The sequence below is a fragment of the Lolium perenne genome, chromosome 4 (genome assembly GCF_019359855.2).
Source record: "Lolium perenne isolate Kyuss_39 chromosome 4, Kyuss_2.0, whole genome shotgun sequence".
NCBI lineage: Eukaryota > Viridiplantae > Streptophyta > Magnoliopsida > Poales > Poaceae > Lolium > Lolium perenne.
Genome location: NC_067247.2, coordinates 4,346,335 through 4,368,613, shown reverse-complemented (window position 1 = coordinate 4,368,613; position 22,279 = coordinate 4,346,335). Strand labels below are relative to the sequence as shown.

Here is a 22,279-nt window from a genome sequence, read left to right as displayed (position 1 = left end):
ACAACGATAATAGATTCAATGTAAGCAATAACATTCACAACTTTAATTTACTATCGTCAATATTTCGGTATCAAGATTGATATAGTCATATTCATCTCATTTTCCTATATAGGTCGACTTCATGCGGGAGAAGCTCCAACCACAAGAATACCTACTAGGAATTACGGAGGAAGTTGCGGTACTTCTGATGAGAGAAGTAATAGACGACAACGGCTTGTTTTGTCCAAATAGGCGCATCAACTGATCTCCATGTAATAGTTTGAATATACGACGGGCTTTAGTCCGGGTAGTCGTGAGCTCCATGTATATGTACGTAAGGGGAATCTACGAATAGACTTTTGCTTCCAATATTTGTTTGCTCAATCTATATATAATGAATGAACGTGTGTACAGCGTACAAACATATGCAAAATTTATTTTAAAATGAAAAAATGAAATAAAAGGGGGGCGGTGGCGGGGGGGGGGGGGGGGGCCTGCAACCCTCAAACCCTAAAGCAGCAGCTTTCCACGCGCGCCATGTGGTGGGCCTTTTGTCGCGAGTTGTCCCCTGCGCGCCCCGCGGCCGCCACGTGGTGGACCTTATGTCGCGGGTGGTAAGCGACCCGCGACAAAAGGTGGACCTTTTGTCGCGCCTCCGTTGTCGCGGCTGGCCGCCCGCGACAAAAGGGTCTTACGGCCCGCGACATTAGGCCTGTTTTCCACTAATGTGGTTCAGAAATTTCAAAATACAACTTATCTTTTTCGTATAACTCAAAATATTTTTCCAAAATTTGTGTCGTGACATTGGAATGTATATATGTATGTGCGTTTTTATTTTCAGATTTTTTAGTCTTTAATATAAATTTTCAATTTTTCACAAATCAGGCATCAGAAGAAGTCGCGTGACGCGTCGACCTAGCTTCTTAGTTTTCAACAGGTGCAGATCACTCAGCTAACAATTGGCCTAAAATAGATGCTAACAATCATATACTGGGATTAATTATATGAATGATACTATACTATCCGACTAGTCTGAATTATTGAGATGGTCCTAGTACTCAGAGTAGGTGACGAGTCTTTTCCTAATACAGTAACAAAATATCAGTGGAGATCAGGAGAATCTACATTATTGGGCATCTTGTGCAGGCGTGGAGCAGCTAGATCGCACGGGCCGATTTAGCTCTATCTCCATGTGCAATGTTCTACTGTGCGCACAACCAGTAGACACCACACACACACCACTAACATCTAGGAGGAAACACAAGTGTTTGTGTGTAGAGAGAAAGAGCAACTAGCTAGCAATGGCTCGGACCGGACACAAAATTAATCAGAAAGGTAAGTCAGCATACCATAGAATAAAAAATAATTGATGAAAAAGTTTAATAAAACACTCATAAAATAAATAGTGTAACATGATTAAATGAATAAATATACCATAAACCAAATGAATAAAGTAGCTAGGTTCATAAACATGCGATAACGCAAACACAAGGGCTATGATAACATCGTCGCATGCTTTAATACCCAAGTATACTAATAAGTTTGAAGTATTATTTAACGGACGAATTCTCCAACACATTAAATACTAAATATGCTCTATTAGCTCAAAGTTTCAAAACAGAGTCGGACTATTCAGATAAGACCACCGCATAATACTAAATAATTTTGGATACGGATATTGGCATATCATATCGTATTAAAATTTTCGATAAAGGAAATATATATTAATATCACGATGATATCAATTACATCCAGCCTCTGCAACAACGAAATGTCCTAAAGACACTACGGATGCACACAACCCTATTACAAAAAAAAAAGATCCCGCTACGATGATCAAAACCTTGCAGCTACAACACAAATCACCGTCAAGATAGCACCCGGAGTCCGTGCTCACAAAACAATGCCTTCAACAAGGTCATTGCCAGACACAGCCAATTAAGGCCAGACCTCGAATTTTCACCCAAGAGCGAGTCTACCCTCTCAAAACAATGCCTTCAATAAGACCATTGCCAGGCACAACCAATTAAGGACAGACCTTGGATTTTCACCCTGAAATATGAGACCATGTACTCCTCCTGTGCTACCGCCCCCGCTTGCCGAGATCGCTGCTGCAAGTCAAGAACCACCAAGCCAGGTCCACATCGACACGAAGACCCAGGCCGCCTTTACTAGCCATAGACCTCAGCCACCTGACATTCTCCGCCACTGCCTTCTCCATGGAAATCGAAAACCGACATGTCTCATGATGACAACAGACAACGAAGCTTCGTGTCACTCCCTTCTAAAGCCGCACGGCCAAGAAAAAGAGAACACACGACTGAATATCGTATTAACTATCATCTCTTTCATCATTAATTTATTTGACACATCAGCTTTTTGCATGCATGTAATGTATGATACTAGCTATGATACCCTCATTGTGGGTAGTCTAAGCATGTAATAAGGCAAACACAAGGGCTATGATAACACCATTGCATGTTTCAATATCCAAGTACCCTAATAAGCTTGGGGTATTATTTCATGGACGAACTCTCCAACACATTAATATTAAATATGCTCTATTAGCTTCAAAGCTTTTGAAAAAAACCTGAATTATTTGCATAAAACCACCGCATAATCTTAAATAATTTTTGGATACGGATATTGGCATAACATATGATATACCGTATCTGGTGTCCAGTTCCAGAATCAGATATCCTTACCTGTCAGATACTTTCAAACCAGTTATGGATTCTTTAAACTGCATTCAGAAACGAGTTTGGTGCGGAAATTATCCTATCTTTATTTATACCTCTAGATATTATAAAGAGTGGAAGCAATGCACGAAAGAATGAAATGGAGTCCCAAGTGGCCAGACCCCGGTTAAAATAAATTTAAAGCTTCATGTGAGCATGGCCTCTGAATTATTGAGATTGTCTCTGTGAAGTCTCGATCTATCGGCAAGGCTGGCAAATAATTGATGTTGTACTTTATTACTCTGAGTCGGTGGCACGTCTTTTTCTAATACAGTACCAAAATATCAGAGGAGAATCTACATTATTGGCCATCTTTTCCAGCAGCTAGATCTCACGAGCCGATTTAGCTCCATCTCCATGTGCAAACTTGTACTGTGCGCACAACTGGTAGACACCAGACACACAAGGTTAACAGCTAGTGGAAACACAAGTGTCTGTGCGCGAGACAGAGATCGAGCAACTAGCAATGGCGGAGTTCGCCCTCGGGTTGACCAAGACGGCGGTGGAGGGAACGCTGGTGAGGGTGAAGTCGGCGATCGATGAGGAGGCGGCGTTCAAGAAGAAGGTGCGCAACGATCTGGTGTTCATCACCGGGGAGTTCGAGATGCTGAGGTCATTCCTCTACGCCGCCAACACAGCGGAGCGTGCCAAGAACCCTGTGGTGCGGACATGGGTGAGGCAGCTCCGTGACCTGGCCTTTGATGTGGAGGACTGCGTCGAGTTTGTCGTCCACCTCGACACTAAGAAGTCGGACTGGTGGTGGCGTGTGGTGCCGTCCTGCATAGCTCCGCCGCTGCCAGTGGACGTGGCGGTGGCAGAGATTCAACAGCTCAAGGCTAGGGTGGAGGATGTAAGCAAAAGGAATGCCCGCTACAACCTCCTCGGCGACGACAACTCCATGCCGCCAAATCAGCTTATCCCGACCGCCGCCGTCGAATCATCATCACCATTCGACGTCCTAAGCCAGGTTTGGCAGGCTGCGGGTAAGCTTCGTGGCACGGGCGACCTCAAGAAGTTGATCACAAGCGAAGGTGAGGACCGTCAAGTGATCTCACTATGGCAGGGAAGTTGCAGTACAGGAGCTGTAGCTGCTCATCACCATCATCTTGAGGCGACATATATCATCAAGAAGGCTTATGATGATCCAGAAATCTACCAAGGCTTCAAGAGCCGTGCCTGGATAAAGCTGATGCATCCTTTTGATCCGGACGAGTTCCTCAAGACCTTGTTGGCTCTGTTCTACCCACCGAGCTTCTCTAACCACCAATCACGTGGTGCAGAGCTCCGGAAGAAGATGAGAGCAGCTGTGACTGAAGAAGATGATTCCACCAAGGCCGAGCTCATGCGCCAAGTGAGTGATGATCGGAGGTATCTCCTCGTCCTAGAAGGAGTATCTACTGTGGTAGATTGGGAGGCCATCAGAATGTACCTGCCAGATTGTAACAACGGCAGCCGGATTGTCGTGTCCACGGAGCACTTAAGGATTGCACTTTTGTGCACACGAGAACCGTACCAAGTTTCGCAGCTCACACGCTTCTCCGATGGTCAATTTCTCTGTGCCTTCTCCAAAAAGGTAAGCAAAATACATATGACGTCTTAGACATGCAAACATTAACATCGTAGATGCAAATTTGACATTGTTACATACGTGTATGTATATGTTCATACAAAAGTACAGATATATGAAATTTATAATATTTTATGATAAATGAAACGTGAGATTATTTCCAATCGCCCAACTTTATACAATTAACAAACCATCAAGTTATTAGATATTGTTCCGCAGAAAAGGAAAAAAAAAGTTATGATAGGAATAGTTTGGGCGAGCTTTTTTACGAACAGGTTCTTCCTGTTGCGGAAACTGTGAAAAAGTTGTATAATTTGAAACAAAAACCATAATCTCGGTGAGGATATTTTTTTAAATAAGGTTGTTGCCATAATTTTTTTAAACTAGAATCCTAATATTAGAAAACGGTTTTTCTCATTCATATATCTGGTGCATCGAAATTTAGTGTATGTTTACGGACGGCCCACATAATGGTCGATAATTTTACTTGTGCTCCCTGATCTACTACCTCCATACCAGTTTATTAGGCCACCACGTATTTTGAGAAAAAGCTTTGACCATTAATTTATTTTGTTGATCAAATTAATGGTCAGCGTTTTTCTTAAACTACATGCGTGTCTTTTAAACTGAATCAGAGTGAGTTCAAAAATTATTAAATTGAATTCATATTGAAATAAGTTTCCAATGGTATAATTTTGTGGCATATATTTCATAGTATTTTGTTGACTAAATTAATGGGCTTACAAACTGGTATGGAGGGAGTAGTAATTTAATTAACAATCTTGTTTATTAGTGCTACCATAAACTGCACTGCAGGGTTCTGTGCGTCGCAGCGATATAGGTGAATTCAATTGGCAGATAACGCGTGGTGGTGTGATCTCCGTGGTGGGTAAATGCCCACGTTTTGGTGTGATCTCCGTGGTTCCTCAAGTGTATGAGTGTATAAGGGGCAAGCGTAAGGGATTCAATGGAGTGGTATTTGAAGAGCACAGCTGGGTGGATGTACCGAGGCCGTTCGATATAAACAAGTTTGCTCTTGTCCTGTTTCTGAATTTTCAGTCACGTGACTTTCAAGCCAAGGAAATTGAAGAAGTGGGTAGAAAGGGGTACCAAGGTGTGATTGAACGGTGTTGCAAGTATCTGCATGAAAATGACTGCCTCGTTGTTATTAATGGTCTCGAGGCCCGGAAGGACTGGGACGAGATAAAAACTACCTTTTTGTCCAAGCCAACTAAATGGACTAGAACAAAATCGAGTATTATTGTCGTTACAGAAGATGAGACTGTGGCCAAACATTGCGCACCTGATCAACCAAATCGATTGTTCGACATTAAAGCTCTACAACAAGACGAGGTCCTTGATCGCTTGATAGAGAAGGTATATGCATGCCTCATGTATTTGCTCCTTAATTACCAGCATACCTAAAAAAAATTATCCTCAAGCTGGAGGCGGTTGTGAAAACATTTGCATGTGGTCATCGACCTAGAAATTAAATATCGATTCCATTAACAAGAGTTTCTCTATATATCTTGCAGGATATTGGTAGAGGCGTGGAGTATTCTGGCAGGGCTCCTCTTTTCTACGACCGAATGGGAGAGGCACGTTATTGGCATTTTTCTGTATTTGATGGTAGGCGACGGAGGGAATTGTCTACTTTTCTTAGGGAACAATTGCTAAAGCCTAATCCAAGTGTGATCTCCGTGTGGGGACGTTCTCGTGTTGGAAAATCAACTCTTGTCAGAGAAATCTTCTCCTATTTTGTTAGGGGGGGTGAGTATGGATATGCAGCATATAGCTGGGTTGACGTGCCCCATTCATTCGATCTGTCGAACTTCTCATGGCACTTGCTCCTGGATTTTCAGTCAACTCACGAAGAAAAGGTAGCTGCAGCAGCTGGTCTGATGAAAGGCCAAGATCCGATTAGAGCGTGTCGTGAGATTCTGCATGAAAAAAAATGCATGGTCGTTATTGATGGTCTGCAGTCAAAACAACATTGGGACATTATAAGAAAAACCTTCTTCTCCGAGTTGCATACTCAAAGCGGCAGCCTTATCATTGTCATCACGAATGAAAAAAGTGTCGCCAAACATTCTGTAGATCATAAAGAAGACCAGCTGCTCAAAGTCAGACGCCTTAGGGATCGTGACTCCCTTCGCCTTCCCTTGGTAAAGTTTACGTGCCATAACCCCTGGTATCTAACTACTACATATATTACCGTACCACTTCCATTTCTTTCTTTTTGGCTAGTATAGTACCACTTCTAATTGCTTTATACTGCATTTGTTATAAAACATAGTCTCTGTTTTGATTGGTCAGGATAAAGCTTTGGCTAACAGTTACTTTATTAATATACATGGTTTATGTGACATGAAATTCATATAATTAGATTTTTGTGCAAAGGTGTGACTACATTTGGTTTTGCAAGAACAAACGATATTATTGCCTAGTCCCTAATTTCCGCTCATACTAGCGCTGTAAGAGTTTAAAAGTTGATTGCAAGCATAATAACGCATTCTATATTTTCAGACGGGGAATAGATGTATGCTCATTTTTTCGAAGTTTAGCCAGAGCGGACCACATGCCCCCAATGAATTGACAAGAAGGACCACATTTGAGCGAATTTGGCAAAAATACCATGGCGGCAAGGCGGCTAGACGACACGTGTCACCTGCCGCCGCGGACCGAGGCGGCAGGGCCTGCCGCCCTGCACCCAGGGGGCACGTTAGCTAGGCTAACGGCCATTCATGCATGGACGGGGAGAGCCACGGGATTTCTACCGATCTCCACCGGGTCATGCAGGGCGGCCAGCCGATGAGTTCATTTGATTTATATTTCTTACTAAGGGCATCTCCAGTGGCCCGGCCCATTTCGGACACAAAATGTGTCCGTTTTGGCCCGTTTGGTCGGGCCCAGACAGGAAAATGGCCGTCCGGCCACCTTTATCCGTTTGGGTCAGGGGCAACCCCAGAGCCTATAGTGGCCAGCTTCGTGATCGTGCTTGATATTGCCCATGCGTGGCCTTGTCGAGCCCCTGTGCACACGCCTCTGGCTATCAGTGAGGCCGCGGCAACCATGAATTCCGAAGAGCCGTCCGACTCATCGTCCGACGAGGTGTCGACCACGTTCTTGTAGAAGCACTCGATCGACCTGGTGAGGTCCATCTGCGTGCAACACTGACGGGTCAATGGCCAATATCGTAGGCGCAAATGGCCGAAAATGGTCCTGGGCTCGTACCTCAAAGTTGGCCGCGCAAATGGCCAAACAGTTCCTGGGCGTCGATGCCGGTGGGAGGATCCGACCAGACGCGGTGGCGGCCAGGGTCCTGCCCTGGTGACGGCAAGTGTGCGCTTGGACGTGGGCACGAATCATGGACTCCGGCGAGCAGCGGCCCGAACAGAGGATGCCGACAATGGAGAGGGGCAGGCATGCGGGCATCACGGCAGGGTTGCCGCGGAGGGAGGGACCCGAGTGGGTGACTACTGGCCTGGGTGCCACTGGCGGGCGGGCCCTGGAGGGAAAAGAGGGGGACACGCGCGGACGCGCTTGCTGTCCGCGCCAACGCATTGCCAATCCAAATTTAGGCCGCGAATGGGTCGCCGTGGACAGGTCGGTCCATTTGCGTCGGGCCGTCATGATGGGGTTTTGCTCCCCGCCTGTCTGCGCAAATACAAACGGACCGGGCCGCTGGAGGTGGCCTAAGACAGGTAGAAACAGTTTGCACCCACAAGCTGCTATTATCATATATACATGTTGCCCTCCAGGACACCCAGTGCAATTTATGTTTTGACAATGTCCCATCTATTTAATTTACAAAAAATAAAATACTCTGCCATAATGTCAAATGGAGCCCAGCTCGTTTTGAACTCGTTATGCAACAGTGCGATATGGCCGAACAGATAACACAGCAGCAAGACTTGAACAATTCGGGAGGTGGAAAGGAAGTGAAAACTCAAGCTTATATCAGTCGAGATGACATTTCTTGTCGCAGTTATCCTTGCAAAACAAATCACCGTCCCCATTTGATTAGAATCTATGCAGCGAGCACTGTTGTGAAATAGCTATGCATGCATCTCGCGTTCAGTCCTAGAAACATCTTTAATTTTTTTTTGAGAATTCGGCAGGTGAGCTGCTCGATATATTAATAGAAGAGTGTGTTTCGTACAAAGACAGCCGGCTCAAACACACGATCTAGCAGGTTTGGCTAAGACCTGCCGGTGGAAAGAGAAACTAACAAAAGGGGACTACTCGCGGGGTAAGATGATCTTCGCGCCGGCCAAGTCCCAAACGGCCGCCTCGTCGCTGATCTTGGCCACCGTGGTGGTCACCGAAGAAGAAGTTTGTCGAAAGATGCGGGCGTTTCTCTCGAGCCAAATCTGCCAAAGCACAAGGAGGCTCCACGAACGGACGCGGGAGGCTTCCGCCGCCGGTAGACCAGCGGAGAGGCCGCTGAGCCAGTCTACCGCACGGGTCGGTGCTCCCCAGGTGGCGGGGTCTAGGGAGCGCGCCGAAGCAAGGGTCGCCACCCTCTCCCAGATTCGTCGCGCATGCGGGCACTCAACAAAGAGGTGCAAACAGGTCTCCAGGTTCCGCATGCAAAGGGGGCAGAAGTAGTTGTTTGGCCACTGCCTAGCGAGCAGGCGGTCCGCCGTCATGAGACGGTCCTGCACGACCAACCAGGCGAAGAAACGGCAGCGCGGCGCAGCCCATGGCTTCCAGATGAGGGGAACGAGGGGGGAATCCACCGCGCCCAAAAACTGGAGCCGGTACGCCGAGGCCGCAGAATAGACGCCGTCCCCGGAGAACCGCCAAGTGAACGTGTCCTGCACCTCCGGGGAAAGCTCACTGAGGCCCAAGAGCGCGCGGAAGGTGACAAAGAGGCCGAGCAGGTCAGGGAACACTCTGCCATGGAGGTCGCGGATCCAAGCGCCATTACGTAGCGCTTCGCGGACCGCTCTGTGCTTGCGCCTCGACAGCTTGTAAAGGGCCGGAGCAAGGGCTTTCGGGGCAGCCCCAAACAGCCACGAGTCGTGCCAGAAGCTAGCGGAGGCCCCGTCGCCAAGGGTCACGGACGTGGCAGCAGCAAAGAGCTCACGGTCGACGTCATCGCATGGTACATGGAGACCCCCCCACGGCCGGCTAGGTTGCGTCTTCTGGAGCCACAGCCAACGAAGGCGGAGAGCATGACTGAACCTCGTCAAATCCAACACACCTAGCCCCCCAAGTTCCCTGGGGCGGCACACCTTTGCCCAGGCAACTTTGCAGCGGCCCCCAGAGCAAGAAAGGTCCGCGGCCCACAGCCAGGCGTGTCTGATCCTGTCGATCGCCTTGACGAGCCATGGTGGTGGCGCGAAGGAGGTGAGGAGGTAGGTCGGGAAGGCGTCGAGGACCGCCCGCAGGAGAGCCAACCGGCCCGCATGGGAGAGGAGGAGCAGCTTCCACCGCGCCAGGCGGCTCCCAAGCTTGTCGAGGAGCGGCTGGAAGTCTACCCGGCGTGGGCGGCGAAAGCTGAGCGGCAACCCCAGGTAGCGGCAAGGGAAGGAGCCCGTCGCGGCCTGAAGGGGAGCGACGATGTCGGCCAAGTCCAAATCTTGGCATCGGATCCCGTAGACCGTGCTCTTAGCCAGGTTGACGTGCAGTCCCGACGCAGCCCCGAAGTTTTGCAGAATCGCGTGCACGTGCACCATCTCAGCACGCACCGGGTTGAGGAAGACAGCCGCGTCGTCGGCGTAGAGGGAACAGCGTAGCCAGGCCTTCCGACCACGCAGCGGCGAGAGCAGCCGAGCCTCAGTGGCGAGGTCGAAGAGGCGGTGCAGGGGCTCGATCGCAAGGATGAAGAGGAGGGGAGACAGGGGGTCTCCCTGCCGCAGCCCGCGACGGTGCATAAACCGCGGCCCCACCTCCCCATTGAGGATCACGCGCGAGGAGGAGGTAGCCAACATCATGGCAATCCAGTCGCACCAACGGACGCTGAAGCCACGTGCCCGCAGCATGGAGAGCAGGTAAGGCCAAGAAACCGAGTCGAACGCCCGCGCAATGTCAAGCTTGAAGAAGATCAGCGGGGAGCGCGCGCGGTGGAAATGCCGTATAACCTGTTGCACGTACAGGAAATTGTCCTGAATGCTGCGGCCACGGATAAAGGCGCTCTACCCCTCGCAGATAAGCTCCGGGATGCGCTTGGCCAAGCGCATCGCGAGCACCTTCATGAATAGCTTAGCGAAGCCGTGCATCAGGCTAATAGGGCGGTAATCCGTGAGCGAGGCCGGGTTGTCATTCTTGGGGATGAGGACGATGTGGGAGGAGTTGACGCAGGAATCACAAGTGCATGCAGTAGCTAGTCCATGCATGACCCGGCTGACAGTGCGCCTAGCTAACGTCGGCGTCAAACCTAGCTAACGTGTTTCCCCAAATTCGCTCCCATGTGGTCCTTGTCAATTTACTGGGCATGTGGGGCAAAACTTCCGTTTTTTCTTACTTTGGTATCTTTTTTGTGGGTAATGCGCCTGCTGTCGGCATGAGGGCAGATACAATCAACCAAAACGATGAGTGGTATAGTAGTTCAAGGAAACTAAAAGGATAAATGTACATACGATGGAAAATATAACTTAACAGTTTTGTATTACTCCTTGCAGGATCCTGGATTCTTTGTTGGGCGTGTGGATGAAAAATTTATCCTTATAAACCTTCTATTAAGTCCCGGGGTGAGTTCCCTGTGGGGTATTGCTGGTGTCGGGAAATCAGCACTGGTCAGGTACATGTACGAGGACCATGAGGTGGTTTCTTACGGCAGAGAAATGCAACGAAAGTATAGCTGGGTGGATGTGCCTCATCCATTCCGTCTGATGGAATTCTCTCGCCGCTTGCTTTTGGGTTTTTATTCCAAGGATCTTCATGCCCAGGAAACTGCTGCACTTGGCATCATGGAAGGTCAAGACACAATTCAAGCGTGTTGTCACTTTCTTCAGCAATACGCTTGTACTATTGTTATCGATGGTCTAAGATCCACTCATGATTGGGATTCGATTAAAGCTGCCTTTTTATCGGAGCCTACTCAAATCAGCAGCATCATTGTCATTACAACTAAAGAAACTGTTGCCACACATTGCGCGCTTGACAAAGGTAGAGTGCACAACATTAAGGGCCTAGATGCTAAGGATGCCCTTCGTCTCTTCAAAGAGGTACGTGTTATAAAAGTTTACACTCAACCATATGGCATACAGTACAGTTGTAGTTGTAGCGAGCCCCTCCCGACCCCCTCCTCTCCCGAACCCCTCCCCCAACCCTAACCGCCGCCGCCGCCGCCGGTAGCGCCGCCGGGGCAAAGACCCTCGGGGCGTGGCGGCGGCGGGGGCCTTTCCTCGCCGTCGTGGGGGACGGCGGACGGGCTCTCCCCTCCTCGACGCGTACGGAGGCGGCCGGCGCGGATGGTGATGGGCGGCGGCGGCTCTTGCGCTGCGGTGCACCCCTCCCCTCCCGTAGGCTTCCACCCACAGCACACCGGCAGGGGCTGGTGGTGGGCGGCGGCCAGGCCCTCGGTCTGCGCCATGCCCCCCCCCCCCCCCCCCCCCCCCGCCTCTCGTCGGTGCGTGGAGGCAATCTCGGGCTTCTTCCGCGACACGAGGGCGCCCGGGGCAGCAGCCTTGGGTTTGACGGAGGAGGTGGCCCTCTTCTTCGCCGGAGAGGGTCGGCCTGCGGTTGGTGGTGGTGGATCTTTTGATCTATCACCGCGATCCGGCGGCGAGATGGAGGTGCATGGAAGCCGGCGATGGTGTCGCCGGTGGAGGGTTGGTTTCGCCAGCCCGGGATGGTCGCCGACGTGGGGGTCCGACCTGAATAAAGGCGGCGGTCCTAGGGCCTCTCTTGCGTGAAGAGGAGGACCTACCGGAGGCCTGGACTCGTGATCTGGCCAGGGGGTTGAATTCCGGAAGGCTCCGCCGGTGAATGTAACCGTGCTTTGCCTGGAGTTTGCTGGATCGGAGGTATTCGGTAGTGCGCACCCATGCTTTTATTCCGACCGATTGGTTCTGGAGGGAGCGGCGCGAAGCTCCTTTTCTGTGTTGACATCAAGTGACTATGGATCCATGATGAAAGTCGGAAGAAGAGAATTTAATGAAGGCCGGAGGGGAGGACTAGCTAAGGGAGGTTCAAGTCTCCGCGCTGTTGAGGGACTTGCTTGGTGTTCCGGGCTTCACAGCAGCGGTATGAAAGTGGGGGCGACAACACAGGTGAAGTGCAGAGTCCTACCTTTCAGGGTGAAAACCCAAGGTCTGGCCTTAATTGGTTGTGCCTGGCAATGACCTTGGTGGAGGCATTATTTTGAGAGCGGGGACTATCTTCAGGGTGAAAACCTAAGATCTTTGATCGGGCGACGACGGTGTTTGGGCACTGTTCCCTTCTTGGAGGCGTCGTTTTTGGAGAGTCTGTAATTCAGGTGTTGTCTTGGCAGTGGATGTATTGCTGTTGTTAGGCCCGAGATACTGTAGCGGGACTTTTGTTTATTAGTTTTCTTTTCTTGTTTTTGGCTGTGTGCATCCGTAGTGCTATTAGGGTGGTGCGTTGTTGCAGAGCCTATGTGTAATTGGTATCTTCTTGATATTAATATATTCCCTTTATCGAAAAAATCATATGGCATACATAAATTTCTGTGTAAACAAAAATACACATCGGGTCCACTGTGTGGTAGTCTGGTAGATAATTTTTGTACCAACATTACTAAAACTCTCAAGTTCGAGTTGTATGCAAACACGGATCATCAGATCTATATGGATGGGACCACCTGGGTTGCCAATGCATGATAGCTATGCACATCGATATATAGGTGCGTTTATGGTAATCCATGTATGCTGAGTTGTACAACGGACTTCCTTTAAATAAATAAAATGGAAAGGGAGAGTAGTTGATACACACGACCAACTTTATTGCATATTTCACCATTTAATTGCTAGTGACGGCTAAGGTTCATGTCTGCATGCTTATATAGTGGGTAAGACGTGGGGAGCAGCAAAATCCAGAAATGGGCACGCAAATTAATCGTAATTAATTTTCCCGAATAGCAAAAATACAAACAACATGCATGGATATAATCTGATCAGCTTCGCTCATTCACGAAAAACGGCGTGGCGTGGTGAGCAGGAGGAGCGCACATGAGCCACTCCTTTTCTGAAACCATGGTGAGTGATAGAACACCCACTAGTAGAGATATTGTAATAAGGGAGTTTCGTAGGTCACTGGTAGGAAGTGTAACGCCACCACTAAGTGTGCATTAGTGGTGTGCAACCAAGTGGGCCACCCCACTATTATGTGGGGCCCTCGGGTGTGGCCAAGCACACTTTAATAGTGGCTCTATACTTTTTATCACGCCACTACTGTCGACATGACTAGTGGCATGTACGTGTGTGCACCTGGCATCCCGCATCGTTGCCTGGGGAACCCGCGTGCATTTTGAGAAAGTTGACCCGTGTGTCTGTGGGCTAGCCCCAGCAGCCTCTCAACGAGCCGGCCAGATAGCCTAACTAAACGGCGCACCCACCTGGCCATTTATCGATGAGGGCGCAGCCACTTTCCCACACGGCGATGATGCGCCTTCCTACGCGGCAACGACGTGGTTAATGCCATGGCCGGTTGGCATCTTTGGCCACTATATATTCCCCCTACCGGCGAGGAGGCGCCTATCATATTCCACGGCCGCTCTCTCCCCTCCAACTGCTCCACTCACCGACGCACAACAACGATAGCGAACAACGACGAGGCCAGCAGCGGTGGCGCGGGGAGGAGCTAGCCTCACATGCCCAATACCAGCTCCTCATCTCGGCGGACAGTAGCTTTCATGGTGGTTGGCACATTAGCGAGGGCGGCCTCGTCGTGCCACCGCTCCAACCGGCCGGTGCCTAGAGTTGCTTATCATCCAGCGCCATGACACCCTCTCCGAGGAGGAGAGGGCCGACCACTCTTTTGACTCCGACAGCGAGCTTAGGCTGGAGCTCCTGGCGTTGGAGTGGTGGGCCGCTGTCGACAGCTACGACTGCCCTTACCCGCTCAGCCAGAAGAACAAGAAGGGGAGGCACCAGTGGTAGAGAGCACGTGACTTTGATGAGGTCTTTGACTACTGCCACGCAAGGATTGCGCCACCTGCACTGACGTCGGACGCACTAACATCAGCCACACCAACAATGGAAAGCTCGGTGTCTTCCTCGCGGTGCTCGGGATCCTCTACCTCCTGACGCTTGGGGATACCTCTCCTTATCCCCAAGCCGGAGGGGGGTTCGGCACCACCGCTCTCGCGACGCGGGTCTTATGTGACTTCGTGGCGGTCTACACTAGGCATCGTCTTCCAGCCGCCCAAGGATGAGGCGCTGCCCTCTCCACCACGGGTCCAGCTTTATTTGGGACAGCTAAAGAAGGAAAAGCAGCCGAAGATGGAGCCGCAGGCGTTCAGACCGAAGAAGGAGCCGGTCGTGGCATAGCCAGGGTCGGCGTGCATTTTCCCGCGTAAATTTTGTGTGCCTTTTTTTCTGCCCAAAATTATAAATAGTGGCGTGTACATATATTACTTGTCGGGTGTGGAACCCACTCCACTAGTAGATTTTGGCAGTGGCGTGCCAACATGGGCACACCACTAGTAGGTCCACTATTATTGGCGTGGGGGGCGCCACACAACCAGTAATTGTTAACATAATTGTTACAACTGGTGTCATATTGGTGGCTTGTCGGATGCACGCCACTAGTGTCCAAAATGCAACACCACTAGTAGGCTATTCTCTACTAGTGACCATCCTCTATATAAGGAGTTCCCTCTCGAATAGGAATGTGGGACTAAAGAATCGGCCAATGAGAATTTCAGAATTTGTATTGACTATGGAAAGCCCAACATCAAACTCCAACATAATATACTATGGAGCTCCTTATATGTTCATTTTTTCATACATTATTTCAATCGTTTAATCGTAAGTAGCAGTGTTCTTTTGTTGCATGCATTCTCAATTCCATACTGAAATTTATTTCTTCAGAACTGATTTAGACCTCTTGCCCGTTTGGTAGTTAAAACTTGATTTTGGCGATAGAATCAAAATGATCTTAACAGAACTTAGTTAATGTTGCTTCCAAACAGACTTTTTATAATATACATAATTTCCGAATTTCAGATAGCTAGGGGCTCTTGGCGAGGATTGGCTTCCAAGATGGATCGTGTAAAACTTATCATCGCCAAGTGTGGTGGACTTCCCCAAGTAATATCTGTTATAGCCCAGGAAATATCGATGACATACAGTATGTATCAGACAGAAGCAGCCTTGGCAACCATATTAGGTGATATATGTGATAACTTTATGGGCAAGCTGGAGACAGACCCAAGATTCAATGAATTGAAAGATCTATTTAGTTGGATGCAATCCTACTTTGATGCTTGTTCAGATTCACTCAAGCCATGTATCTTCTATCTCTCAGTCTTTTCAGCTGACAAGAGAATTAGGCGAAGGCGTTTGCTGAGGCGGTGGATTGCCGAGGGTTACTCGAGAGACACATCTGGTGGTGGTACCGCGGAAGAGAATGGTAAAAAGTTGTTTGCTGATCTTGTTAAGTCAAGCATAATCCAGTTGACACAGACACCAGGCAGCAATGACAAAGTTGATGATGATGTGTGCCAAGTCAATGGTTTCTTCCGTGAATACATAATCTCACGGCCCATGGAAGATAACCTTGTGTTTGCACTTGAGGGATGTTGCAGCATCAACTCTCAACGTGCCGGACAACACCTCACCATAAGGAATTGTTGGGACGGAGACGAGATTGTATTCAAAAGCATCGACTTCACACGACTACGGTCTTTGACTGTGTCTGGGGCGTGGAGGTCATTCTTCATCTCTAATGATATCAATATGGAACTGCTTCGGGTGCTTGATCTGGAGGACACGGACTCAGGTTTGACGGATCATGTCCTGGAGCAGATCGGGAAGCAATTGCCTCGTCTCAAGTTTCTCTCTGTGCGTGGATGCAAAGATATTACCCGTCTGCCAGATTCATTGGGTGGATTGAGGCAATTGCAGACTCTAGATATCAGACACACCAAAATAGCCATACTGCCACATTCCATTATCAAGCTAGTAAAATTGCAATATGTTCGTGCTGGTACCACTCATGTAACATCGAGTGAAGGTGGCAATGCAGCCCGACCATCCCCAGATGAGGACGACTGTGAATCAACATCATCAGAGGACAGCTTGTCGTCAGAGGAAGATGGTGTTGGCACAATGGACAGCAACAGCTTGATGAGAACAGATGGTGAAGGCACAATCAGAAGCCAACCACCACCAGCAGGGGATGATGGCATGAGCATAAACTATGATGATACTAGCAGAAGACCACAAGCAGAGGATGATGACCGGGCCTCAACTACAGGAGCTCCATGTAGGAGCAAGGCGCGCAATGCAGTGGTATCATACTCCTGCAGTTGGTGGTCCAAGAAGAAGTTGTGTGCAAGCCAACAGATTGATGTCAATTTCGGTGTTGAGGCACCTGCTGCAGGTATCGGGAAGTTGACGGCCTTACAAACTTTTGGTGTTGTGAATGTGGGTGGTGCACGTGGGAAGTCCATCCTCAAAGAGCTCAACAAGCTTACACAGCTGCGCAAGCTCGGGGTGTGCGGCATCAACCGGGAAAACTGGCAGGATTTGTGTTGTAACATCTTGGGCCACGGCCATCTCAAGTCATTGTCAGTGCATCTCGACAAGGATGATGATGGAGCAAGTTTCTTTTCATGTACGGGTGCCATGTTCTCTAGCCTACCCAAGAACCTAAAGAGCTTTAAGCTATACGACGGGGATGGGCATGGGAATGTGCTTGTACCGTGGGTCTGGATCAAGCAGCTTACCAATCTCAGGCGTCTCACAAAGGCAAATCTCGGGCTGGCAATATCGACCCAAGATGACATTGACAGCTTTAAAGAATTTCCCCATCAAGTTAAGTTTCGTCATGTTTGTGTCAAGCCGACTCAAGATTGTGAGCTCCGTTATTACAAGTATAGAGGATGTCAAGGCTTGGGATCCCAAGTCCTCAAGATTGATTGTGGTAGCTACAAGTTAGTGATTGCTTTTGTAGATTGGATAGCAAAAGATGTTGAGGTGCTGGTGGTCCATTTCTCTAGTACGGAGTCATCACTGAAACTTTCTGGGCTAGAGTGGCTGCGGAGCCTCAAGGAGGTCGTGTTGAAGGGCTCCTACAGTGAAGCAGTGAAGCAGCACTTGCAGGAGCAAGTTGATGGGCATCGGAGAAAACCTGTGTTGAAGCTGGAAGACGGAGAGAGCCATCAATCTCGGGAACCAAAAGACCCTGCTGCCCCTTGTGCGTGCTGCTACACTTGCGCGTCGTGTTGCTTCAATGGCATCGCATCCACATGCAAGTAGCACTAGTTTATGTGTGTTCATTCACAGTCGAAGAAGAACCAGATCTCGTTGATCGTTTTGGTATTCGAAGCACTCAGCATTAATAAATAAGCGCAAGTCAGCTTGTACGCACAGATACTGCTCCTGGAAATGTGTGTGTGTTCTTTTGATTAATCAAAATTCTCAAACTGTTGGTACTTGGAGTATATTTTGTTCTTATGCAAGCTTGTCGATCCGGTAATTGTAGCTCCGTGAGTTTGTTTTCGGTTGGACCAAAATACGCATGTACCGAACAATCTGCCGAGATGGGCACGTGCAATAGCAGCAGCTTCATGGATCTGCTACTGATCAAACGCAAGCACGCACGCGGAAACTGATGGATTGCAACATTACGTGGTGTTTTCCGTATTGAATGACTCGGTGATGCATGCATTACGTATACACGGCCGCTTGTGTCGGACGTGATTGCATTTCTAACAGCCGCCTTCTCGTGCAGTTCGCACTCCAAGACTCTAAGTTCGCGATGGGCTGCACGGCCGTGACGAAGCACGCGGATCACCTCACCTGTGTGCCGTGAGGAGCAAGATTTTTTTTTCCGGAGCAGCAAATTAGAGGGCGAATAAGAAGCATTTCAAATGCATGCACGAACCAAAAAATACTGGATCGCAGAATTATTCATACAAGAATATGGATCCAGAAAAAAAATTAGTCACATACATACCGGATCGGAGGCAAAAGCGTTTTTTCATGTACCGTACCTGCATGGGTAGGGTATATCAAACTACAGACTTGTAAATATCAACCAACATCGGCAGGTATACCAACACCAATATTTTAGGGAACAATAACCAAACTACCTTGTCGACGTTGTTGGGGAGACGATTATACGTACCACACCATTGTCGAAGACGTAGCACCTGGGGAAAAAATCGCGAGGACCATCCTCCTCTTGACAACCATGATAGATCGGGTTCCCCACCCCTCCCGACGCCTGAGTTACCATCACCTCTACCATGTGGCTGACTGCTCTGTCCTGAGTCGTAACCACCACCTCCATCGTGACCTCCTTCAGGATATCTGACCTCCTTCACCATGGGAAGGACTAAGGCAACAGGGCGAGTTCCCCTCTTTTCACATAACAGGGAGGATACCAAAATCTATTGCTAACTGCAAAGGGATGGTACTAGCAAGAGATTATCGTGAGTATGCATTTAAAGGTATTTTCAGGTATAGAGTGTCATTTGGTCTTGATGACATGTCCACCTATACCGAGAATTTCACAGTAGTCACAAAGGGTAAAGAGATATTATATACAGGAGAGATCATCTATATGGTAAATCTTTATTTATCATGTAATAATCTTATTGGAGATATCCCCAGAGAAATCAACAGTCTTGTTGATCTGAAGAACCTGAACCTATCATGGAACAACTTCAGTGGAAAAATTCCTAAGAATATTGGTTTGTTGGCACAAGTGGAGTCACTCGACCTATCACACAATGTTTTGTCCGGTGAAATCCCTGCAAGCTTATCGGCTCTCACATCATTAAGTCGTTTGAACCTGTCCTATAACAACCTAACAGGAGAGGTGAAAGCTACTACTAAGAGCTGCTGCTACTCATACTTTGCACTTGGACACACACACTCTCAACTCAAATGAAAGTGGACACAAGTAGTTTGGTGCAGCTCAAGACTGCTGCATTTTCTTCTCTATATATATAGCTTACTTCTTCCTTTCTCCATATGGGGTGCCTCTCCTTATATAGAGGCTTTAGGTCGGTGCTACAGTAACCGATCTAGACAACTAATGTCTAGTTGGCTTCTACTAAGCAAAACCAAACTTGGAGACTGCTAGTCAAAGCCAACTTGGAGACTGCTGCACACAACTCATGTGCCCTGTTCTCACACACAGCAAGCACACAACCTATGTGTGCTATTCACACTGCAGCCTGCACTCAACCTATGTATGCAGGTCACACCATGACAAGATTATATTTAGGCTAACAATCACCCCCTAATCATGTCATCTTCTTCCTCGTCTTCATCTTGAGACGCGCACTTGGCTGCTTGATCTGCACATACCGGCCGCACGCACAACGTGCTCCAACACGCACAACGTTGCAGGCCTTCAACAGATCACCAACGCGCTCAGATGCACGACGTGGACCGGACACATACAAGCTGGGCACACCTGCCACGGCCACGTACAACCTAGACGCGCACGAACACGCTGGTCGTCGACACCGCACGACAAGCTGGGCACACCTGCCACGGCCACGTACAACCTAGACGCGCACGAACACGCTGGTCGTCGACACCGCACGAAGTGGCTTATTCCCCCCCAAGCTGTGACCTGCCGTCGCCGGATGTCGAGGGTACTCCTCGGCAATGCCCTCCGATTGGGGCTTAGGGTTGATGGAATCCTGTAGGCTGACACGAGACATCGGTTAACAGACAAGCGGGGAGAGCGATTTACCCAGGTTCGGGGCCCTCGATGAGGTAAAACCCTTACGTCCCGCCTGTCTGATCTTGATTATGAAAATATCGGGTTACAATGGGGTGCCGAAGGTTTCGGCTGTGATCTCGTCGAGAGGCTAAGTGCTACGGCAACCTAGCTCTAGACTTATGGTGGCTAAAGTTGCTAAGATTGATTGTGTCCCTCGGCAGCCCCTCTCCTGGCCTTTATATAGGAGGCCAGGTCTCAAGAGATCTGTCCGGGTACGACTAGGTTTACAAAAGACCTAGCTCTAAACTTTCCTTGTTCGGCTTCTCTCTGTCTTGTTCTTCAGGGAATCTTCTCCAGCACCGTCCTAGTGGCCCACCTTGCCATCGGGTATCTTCATGGGCCTCCAGTTGGGCCGCATATGATAGGGCAATGTCAGTTACCCGAAGGGTAATGCCCACGTCAGTAGTCCCCGAGTGTCTAGCCGAAGATATTTCGGGTAGAGACTAAAGCATGCTTCCATCGAATGTTCTTCTCCCTTGATTGTTCTTGTCCATCTTGTAACAACATTATCTTCTTCTATCGGGTGCGCGTCCAGCGCTCCCGATGGGAGTAGCCCCCGAGTCTAGGTACGGATGCTTGCGATCCGTGCGTAGACTCAATTTGTGCCACTCGAACGTCTTCTTCTGCCGAAGTTTTCCGCAAGTCTCCATAGTTCATCCGATACATTTGTACCGGGGCTTGTATTTTCAATAAGGTTTGAACACGTAAAGGATATTGAGTAACGTGCCCAGCTTTTGCTGGTTAACTGCCGATGGCAAAACAACGTTACCCTACACAGAATCAAGTCCCCGGGCATGATCCTGGAGTGCAAAAAAGTTTTATCGGGTGCGCGTCCAGCGCTCCCGATGGGAGTAGCCCCCGAGTCTGGGCACGGGCGCTTGTGACCGGGTGCAGACTCGAGCTAAGCATTCCATCCTTTTCTTCAAATATCTCTTCACTGGAATATCTTCGAGTTCACATTTTATCGGGTGCGCGTCCAGCGCTCCCGATGGGAGTAGCCCCCGAGTCTAGGTGCGGATGCTTGCGATCCGTGCGTAGACTCAAGTTGACCATCCGATTCTTTTCGTTTTTCTTCGGATGCTTTCGGCGGGCTTCATGACATCACTGATGACGTAACCACTGATGTGGTTTGATTGACAAGACTTGACCTGATGGGCCCACCCTAGTTCTGTGCGGGCAGTTTTTAGGAAATGACCAATGCATCCATACTGACCGAGGCGCCTCCTCGATTTTCGCACATCGTGGGAATAATGGGCCGCCGGTTCCTTTCTCATCTTGGAGCAACACGTGTACGACTAGATCTCGTCCACCTCCCACGATGTCTATGGAGTTATGGCCACGATTTCCCATCAATCCCGTGGCATAAATAGAGAGCCTTCCTGTTGCTTTCACTTTTTACGTTTCTACACTGCTCATCTTCTTCCCCAACCTTTCCTTTCACCTCTGTTCCTTTTCTCAAGAACTCTGGGCGCCATGGGCAAGAAGAAGAGCGCCAGCACCTCAGGCGCGACCAAGGTTAGCCGCGATTGGGGCGCCTCCAGCATTTCCAACCGCGAGGTGAACAAGCTGCGCACCCCCGGTCTCATCTCCCCGTCTGACGATGATATTTGTCTTCCAGGTTCAGCTTCTCGCCCAAAGCCCCCGAAGGGCTTTACTGTTATGTTCGTCGCCTTTCTATTTCGCGGGCTTTCTCTTCCTGCCCACGAATTTCTTCGTTCTCTTATTTTCTTCTATGGGATCCAGCTCTGGCAGCTGACCCCAAATTCCATTCTCCATCTTTCCATCTTCATCACCGTCTGCGAAGCTTTCCTCGGCATTGATCCGCACTGGGGTCTTTGGAGGAAAATCTTCTATGTCAAGCGTCACAACGACAGCAATGGCCCTCCCCCCCCCCCCCCCCCGTCGTCGGTGGCGTTGGCTTTGTTGTCAGAAAGGAAGTTGATTACTTCAACTACCCGATGAAGGAGTCTGTCCAGGGCTGGCGCAACAAATGGTTTTATCTGCGAGATACCCCGGTGTCTGGGCGGCGCTCCAATCTTCCTCCGTTCGAGGACGTCCTGGTGGCTCAGCCGAAGAAGTCCTGGTGAAATGCCCTGTCTCCTGAAGAAAGCACCAT

At 49.2% G+C, this 22,279-nt stretch overlaps 1 protein-coding gene and 1 long non-coding RNA gene across 3 annotated transcripts; one reads left to right on the top strand and one right to left on the bottom strand.

Annotated features, from left to right (window-relative positions):
• The first annotated feature begins 3,078 nt into the window (after positions 1 to 3,078).
• On the top strand, positions 3,079 to 17,982 carry LOC127349380 (uncharacterized). Of its 2 annotated transcripts, XM_071818434.1 has the most exons (5): positions 3,079 to 4,290; positions 5,101 to 5,661; positions 5,820 to 6,449; positions 10,914 to 11,459; positions 15,423 to 17,982. In XM_071818434.1, exons 1-5 carry the CDS (start codon positions 3,184 to 3,186, stop codon positions 17,676 to 17,678), a joined length of 5,100 nt encoding a protein of 1,699 aa, XP_071674535.1. In that variant the 5' UTR covers positions 3,079 to 3,183; the 3' UTR covers positions 17,679 to 17,982. The 2 variants fall into 2 exon arrangements, with proteins under 2 accessions (XP_071674535.1, XP_071674536.1); XM_071818435.1 differs by lacking the exon at positions 10,914 to 11,459 and having other exon boundaries at positions 15,423 to 17,979.
• Positions 17,983 to 19,489: 1,507 nt separating this feature from the next.
• LOC127349384 (uncharacterized) lies at positions 19,490 to 20,024 on the bottom strand. The gene is made up of 3 exons (XR_007880229.2): positions 19,943 to 20,024; positions 19,618 to 19,868; positions 19,490 to 19,581 (listed from the first exon to the last, which is right to left on the bottom strand). It is a non-coding gene; the product is annotated as an uncharacterized lncRNA (long non-coding RNA).
• Between the last annotated feature and the right edge of the window lie 2,255 nt (positions 20,025 to 22,279).

Bases quoted from the DNA above. Each gene is read 5' to 3' on its own strand.
- LOC127349380 (XM_071818434.1), top strand. From the start codon at position 3,184: ATGGCGGAGTTCGCCCTCGGGTTGACCAAGACGGCGGTGGAGGGAACG. The intron at 4,291-5,100 runs GTAAGCAAAATA...ACTGCACTGCAG, and splicing joins TCTGTGCCTTCTCCAAAAAG to GGTTCTGTGCGTCGCAGCGA. The intron at 6,450-10,913 runs GTAAAGTTTACG...TACTCCTTGCAG, and splicing joins ACTCCCTTCGCCTTCCCTTG to GATCCTGGATTCTTTGTTGG.